Here is a 7,581-nt window from a genome sequence, read left to right on the forward strand (position 1 = left end):
GAGAACAATTCATTAGCTTTACATGTACTTTACTAAGAAATACACATTTTATTAAGGTTAATTGGATAAAAGCCAAAATATCCCGCTAATAAATCCTCTGTGCTTATTATTGGTGGCAGCACTGCTATTGTAAATTTACTACCACATGGAATGACTATAATGTTACTGAATTATGTTGCACATTTTGTTAAGCCGCAATTGAGCTGCAGACACTGATTTAATTTCCTTAACGCGAATGACTGGAGATCTTTAACTCTTTTCGTTTGGTGTTAATTTCACGCAGCAAAAGCGTTGACTAAATACACAAAAAAGAAAAACTGCAGCTTAATGCAGCTGCATGACGTCAATACAGACGAGTAAATAAAGGGAACGTCAATCCAACATAAATACCTCTCAATACATGTCACATGTTTTCAGCTCCTGTACAACGTGGACAAATAAAAAAAAAAAAAATTATCAGCATTTCCAACTCCAATTAACTAATATACACACATCTCCTATACGCCCCCATTAAATACTTTTTTGGGGTGGGGGGTCAAGGATTGTAAGGCACTATGGGATATTTGTAATATCAGGGCTGTACGCAAGCAATTCAATTGAATTGAATCTGGGTCGTGTTCAGCACATCGTTCCAGCTCATCTTTAAGAGAGAACTGTTTTCGTTAATAAATACTTTGCAAAAACAATGAATTAAGTCTCAGAAAAGTTTCTTATTTTTCTGTTTTACCTTTAAACTGCTAACTGTGAACAGTCTAATCTTTCTGTTGACACACTGCAATACATATTTTAAAATATTATTTTAACCGGCGGTTAACAGTGATTTGTGACGGCGGTTTTAAACAGCATGCCTCACATTCCAACCTCGTCAGGGCGTGGCAATGCGCGCGACAGGCGGCGGGCGGAAGTCACGTGAACACTCATGTGACGACGGGCAAAAAAAGAGAAACAAATCCAACACAGGAAAGAAAATGGCGGCGACGGGCGACGACGCCGCAGCGATGGACAGCATCTCCCGGGCCCCCGCGGCCCACCTGGCGGCCCTCAACGCGGCGGCGAGCTCCAGCGGGCCCGCGGAGGCTCCGGAGGATGTGGCGGAGACCCCGGCGCTGCCTCCCAAAAAGCCCGGCACGAGCAGTGGGTGATGTCTCCTCGCAGCTTCCGTAGTGCGCTAATGCTAATGAACGCTAGCATCGCACAGCAGCTTGTTATTAGTGTTTTACATCTTAATAGACACTTAGTTTCTTCATATTGTTTACATTATTTTATTTTAGGATAGATATATAACTTGTATTCATGTTCTAATATTTTATAATAGATATTATTCGTATGTCATATACGTATCTTGATTACCTTTTATAGTAATATTGTTGCATGGCACAACAATTGTATATTATGTACTAATATTGATTCACTTGTTTATAGATTATAGATGTATTTTAATATTACGAATTCACCAATCGTTTTTTTTTTCATGTTACGTTTTGTATTTCTATATTATAAATACATGTGTTTTTGGTGCTGTATTCATGTAATTGTTCTATAATAGACCCTCATAACGACATTGGTGGCGTTGGTGCTCTGGCGCAGGTGACGGCGGCGTGGAGACCGCGGAGGAGGCCGTGGAGCCGGCGGAGCTCGACATCAACGAGCTGTGCACCGACATGTTTGAAAAGATGTCCGTGTTCCTGCAGGGAGAACTAACAGGTCTCTCACCGACTGTTCAGAGCGGACGCGACCGTTTTTACACAATCGCTTCTGTTCACCTCTGTGCATTAATGTCCTTACCTGCCCAGGGACGTGTGAGGACTACCGCCTGCTGGAGAACATGAACAAGCTCACCAGCCTGAAGTACATGGAGATGAAGGACATCAGCATCAACATCAGCCGCAACCTGCAGGACCTCAACAACAAATGTGCGTGAAGTGCCTCACTTCTTACCGCCGTGTTCTATCTGCAGCATGAACAACGTTGTGTCTCTGCTGCAGACGTCAGCTTACAGCCGTACCTGGACCAGATCAACCAGATCGAGGAGCAGGTGTCTTCACTCGAACAGGCCGCTTACAAACTGGACACCTACTCCAAGAAACTGGGTAAGACGTTAGATGTGTGACATGAGCTTTGGAGAGGGACTCATTCTATTCAAATTAACTTAAATAAAGCAGCTGACTGATGACAGATCGATAAAACATGAATGTCCTTTCATTTGGAGAATAAAAGCGATTTGTTTACAAATAATACAAACTTTAAGTCATTTCTCATAAAAGTACAACAGAACAGAAAAATAAAATGTGACGGACATTTTCGACTATTCACCAACATTGTATAAACTTCCATGGATCTTAAAACCACGAAGAACATCTTTAATCACCCAGAAAGACACAATACAATAACAGCTACAACCACACACACGTTCTGAACTCCACCAGCAGATGGCGCCATGACGCCACACTATAAACAACATCAGCAGCAGCTGTGTTCACATCTGTCTTTCCTCCTTCCAGAGGCCCGATTCAAAAAGCTGGAGAAGCGGTGAGGAGCATCGGGGGGGCAAGAGGTCGACCTGAGAGCTCTGGTGTCACCTCGCCTTCTTTGAGCCACGGGGGATAAGAAACAGTTTGACACGGAGGAGGAGGAGGAGGAGGAGGAGGCAGCAGCTGAAGCCACACGAAGAAGAAGCGAGAGGAGCGGGACTCTGATGAAGATCACGTGGTGGAATCAGAATGTAATAATTCACTGATAAGGAAACAGACTTGGAGATGAACTCTTTGTATGTAGATACTTTGCTCGATGAAGCACCCTTAATCAATACGAAGCCTTCTGATCATCTTAGATCACTTAACGGATACGAGGCAGCCTGATGCCGGGATTACCTGCTTATGCCTCAAGCTGGTTAATTTATATGAAGATATGTAATATGAAGTATTGTTTGACTGGAGATTTTGACACTTAAAACTGGATTTTTTTTTAAATAAACGGCTGGTGAACATCATTGTATGACTTTCCTTAATGAAGCCTTCTGGCGCCCCCTGTGGACTGAAGTGGTAGTGTCTCCTCTCACCAGGGTCCCTTTAGAAAACCTCTCATTCTCTTGCAGGGTCTCGCAGTCACCCCCCCCTCCCCTCGCTGCACTGTGGACTGCTGGAGGATCTGGTCCAAAGAGTTCAAAGCTGAAAGAGGTTCTGGTGAACATGCACGATGTCTTCTGGTTCCACCAGAACATCTTCTCTCTGATGGTCTTTTGAATTGAGACTGTTTCATCAGCAGTTAAAGGTTCCTTGTGTAGGCAGCAGATGGCAGAGCTGCACCGCGGTGTGGACCCCGATGCGCCGCCAGTAGCTCAGGAGAAGGTCTGAGCTTCAGAAGTGTAATTTATTGTAGAATGTAATTTAATACTCTGCACAAATCGTGTGTTTAATGGCTTCCAGACCGATGGATGTAAAGCATGATGTAAGAATTTGTAGATTTAAAGGAGACATGTGGAGCTTTTTCTGAGCTCGTGCATTTTGATCGCCTCAAAAACTCTGAGATTCGAGTCTGAATCCGTTTTTTGAGTCTTTCTACGGACCAGAAAACGTTATTTAACATATTCGGCTCCACTTTGTGTCACATGCAGAAACAAGCAAGAATAAAAGAGCATTTTTTTAACTAAAGATTGAGACCATAAACTCATGTTTACGATGTTTGAGGGAATGAATCAGGGGAGAAGTAGACTAGTTTCCCATAGATGTCTATGGGACCAGCACCAACAACACTTTTCGGGGGGGTTAACCGATCATTGTCAAGAGAAAAACACATAATTTCTTCCTTGTGTTCCTCAGAAAAGAGGAGAACATACCCACCCTGCAAATGCTGATTCCCAAAGTTGAAATCCCCCCTGCAGACTAACTCAATGCTCTAACAATGGTCCTCCTGCCAAACGCAGCCATATATATATATATATATATATATATATATATATATATAAATGTATCACATATCACCAACATAGGATTACTTGGGGGGGGTCAAGGAGACTCTGAGACTTGGTCTAACCACAATTGTTCTGTGCTTTTGCAAAACTGCGATTGGGCAACATCGAACTGATGCGGTGTTGTGAAACACCTCTTTATGCTTTAGTCTCTCACACACGCACGCACACAAACACGCACACAAACACGCACACGGGTAAACAGCCCTCTATATACCCTCCTATGTGAAGCAGTGACACTTTAAGAGCTCCGTGTTGACCTCTGTTTCTCTGGCAGGTTTTGGGGTGCTAACACGAGCCACATGTGAGATCTGAGGGAGCGAGGGCCAACTTCAAATAGCTCCTGGAGGGCCGGGGAGGGCCGGGGGGGGCCGGAGGGGGGCACCAGGAGCCACGTGAGATCAGAATTTGGGGACTGTCGCCCCGGGCCTCAAGCTCAGCTCCGCTACCATCGCCACCTGAGAAGTGTCCCGGTGGATCTCTGCTGAAGGGGGATCTTGGTTTAGTCCAGCTGCTCCGGAACAAGAGTGTCCTCCCAGCATGCACTGGGGTGTCTAAGTACAACATGTTTGAGTAAAACAGACGATTTCTGGCTTGTTTGGTTTGTCAGGAGTAAAGTGTCTGTAGTTCAAAGTTTCTCCAAAGAGCTTTGTGTGTGTCTGTGTGTGTGTGTGTGTGTGTGTGTCTGTGTGTGTTTTCTGTTCAGCATGTGTGCATTAGCTCATCCAGATGAGTAATAAGTGTTGGGAAGCCATAAAAAAAGGGCCGCGTTGACTCATGACGCGGTACAAAGACCCCCAGAAAGCATCCTGAACCAGAAGGTCACTCCAACAACACACGTGCACACAAACACGCGCACACAGACACGCACACACAAACACGCGCACACAGACACGCGCACACTCTATCTGTCGTCTTTCCTTGAAGATACGTTGAAACTACGGCAGCCTGCAGAAACATTGCAGTTTAATCTTGTGTAGTTTGTTGTGTAGTTCTTTGTGTAGTTTGTTGTGAGATGTTTAGTCCACCTTTCTGTTAAATAAATATTATATTTACATTTCACTCTCTGTCCCCTGAAGGGCGGCAGGACGCAGAGACACCGGCCACGATTATCAAGATTACATCAACACAAGTGCACCGGAGTAGACCCCATGTGTGTGTCCGTACTAGCTGTACTAGCAGGTATTACCGGGTACTAGCGGGTAGTAGCGGGTACTAGTGAGTAGTAGCTGGTACTAGCGGGTAGTAACTGGTATTACCAGGTACTAGCGGGTAGTAACTGGTACTAGCGGGTAGTAGCAGGTACCACCAGGTACTAGCGGGTAGTAGCAGGTACCAACAGGTGCTAGCGGGTAGTAGCAGGTACCACCAGGTACTAGCGGGTAGTAGCAGGTACCACCAGGTACTAACGGGTAGTAGCTGGTACTAGCGGGTAGTAGCAGGTACCACCAGGTACTAGCGGGTAGTAGCAGGTACCACCAGGTACTAACGGGTAGTAGCTGGTACTAGCGGGTAGTAGCAGGTACCACCAGGTACTAGCGGGTAGTAGCAGGTACCACCAGGTACTAACGGGTAGTAGCTGGTACTAGCGGGTAGTAGCAGGTACCACCAGGTACTAGCGGGTAGTAGCAGGTACCAACAGGTGCTAGCGGGTAGTAGCAGGTACCACCAGGTACTAGCGGGTAGTAGCAGGTACCACCAGGTACTAACGGGTAGTAGCTGGTACTAGCGGGTAGTAGCAGGTACCACCAGGTACTAGCGGGTAGTAGCAGGTACCACCAGGTACTAACGGGTAGTAGCTGGTACTAGCGGGTAGTAGCAGGTACCACCAGGTACTAGCGGGTAGTAGCAGGTACCACCAGGTACTAACGGGTAGTAGCTGGTACTAGCAGGTAGTAGCAGGTACCACCAGGTACTAGCGGGTAGTAGCTGGTACCACCAGGTACTAGCGGGTAGTAGCTGGTACCAGGGGAGACTAGCAGAGGGGGGGCGGGGGGGTCTCCGTCAGAACCCTATCAGAGCACAGTCCACTCCTACAAGACAAACTATGCACATCTGGATCTGTGGAAGAAACGCTCCACTTTAACATCTGTGGGCGACTTGCATTCACCCCCAGCAGCACTTTCTGTTTCTTTTGCATATCATGTGTAACAGAATCTCCTTATTTACCCTTTAGAAGAGGGTCCCCGATCACCTGGACCCCCCCCCCCCCACTGTAATGTGGAACTTTTTGTCCTCTGCTCCTTCTATTTAGACTCGAGGCAGCAGAAAGCTTCAGCCCACCTTTACTGTTACAGTAAACACAAATAATGGGTTTCCCTCGTAGCCTCAGGGGGGTCGTGATTGATGGCTTGACCCCCCTGGATTTTGGAGATTCATTCGCTCTGCAGCAGACCTGACGTACACCAGATGTGAGAGGTGTGTTTTCGTGTGTGCAGGAGAGGGACGAGGCAGCGCTCATTTCCACATCCAGCATCGCTCGTTCAAGGAGTCATATTTGATAAATAGAAACATTCATCTGCAACGAGCGGTTTGTTTGGAGGTCACATAAAGTACACTGTGAACCAGAGTTCCACAAGGGATCTACCGGCTCTAACCAGCACCTCCTGCTTCTGAAGAACCATTTTTAAAGGCAGGGTGCTTTGGAAGACTACAGGTTCCATCAGACATCCATTGGGTGGTTCTAGAAGCCCCTGGTTGCCTGTGGTTAGAACCCTTTCTATGGGGTTCCAGGTAGGACCAGTCTGTCTATAAGAGGTGGACGTGGTCATGAAGCCTTTATGGAGGCGATCATAGGACCGAGGAGGACGTATGGATGTGGTGTCGCCCCCTGGTGGTCAGAAGAGAGCAAGCAGCTTTATGTCATGAAGGTTTTGAAGGGCTTCCAGGTGTGAAAGGTCCACTCCACCAATCAAAGACCGGAGGGATGAAAAATACTTCATAGTTCCAGCTACCGCCATTGACTTTACTGTACAAATCAGCCTGCCGAGCCGCCCCCCCCCCTCCGATAGAACACGATTTCTTGTTATTTCTGCTGAAGGACAGAGAAGGTGGATACGAGACATCCTCACTGTTCCTACATCAGGAGGAAGTGTGAGGAAGTGGTTATTTTGGACCTCGACTGTGTTTATAAAGGTGTGTGTGTGTCTGTGTGTGTCTGTGTGTGTCTGTTTCATAGGCGTGTCAGCCGGTGACCCTCAGATTCCCTCCTGTGAGACGTCATGTCACTTCCCCCTTTTGTTTCCCCGCTCAAAATGACCTTTCTAAAAATGTCTTTTTGTTTAAAGGTTCTCAACAACCCTCCTTCCTTTGCTTGGCAGTGCTGTGTGTGTGTGTGTGCGTGTGTGTGTGTGTGTGTGTGTGTGCGTGTTAGCGCGTTAGCGATGCAACAACAGGAACCATCGGGATGCAGATGAGGATGCTGGGTGTGTCTTCCTCTCCGCTCGTATACAGTCAAGGAGGTGGTTTCATAACAGTCTGAAGGTGCAGAAGGTGGAGACGTGCACGTCAACACACACTCTATGTGGAGCGACACGCACATTGATTCACCTCTGACCTCTGGTCCCGTGCGGGGTCACAAAGCGTCTCCCGAAGCTCTCAGGGAACCGGCAGTT

At 46.9% G+C, this 7,581-nt stretch overlaps 1 protein-coding gene across 1 annotated transcript; it reads left to right on the forward strand.

Moving 5' to 3' along the window:
- Window positions 1–354: 354 nt before the first annotated feature.
- bloc1s2 (biogenesis of lysosomal organelles complex-1, subunit 2) lies at window positions 355–2,989 on the forward strand. The gene is made up of 5 exons (XM_040169883.2): window positions 355–1,134; window positions 1,588–1,704; window positions 1,794–1,913; window positions 1,986–2,090; window positions 2,502–2,989. The coding sequence occupies exons 1-5, from the start codon at window positions 879–881 to the stop codon at window positions 2,531–2,533; spliced, it is 630 nt and encodes a 209-aa protein (XP_040025817.2). The 5' UTR covers window positions 355–878; the 3' UTR covers window positions 2,534–2,989.
- The last annotated feature ends 4,592 nt before the right edge of the window (window positions 2,990–7,581 follow it).

The sequence above is a fragment of the Gasterosteus aculeatus genome, chromosome 8 (assembly GCF_964276395.1).
Source record: "Gasterosteus aculeatus chromosome 8, fGasAcu3.hap1.1, whole genome shotgun sequence".
NCBI lineage: Eukaryota > Metazoa > Chordata > Actinopteri > Perciformes > Gasterosteidae > Gasterosteus > Gasterosteus aculeatus.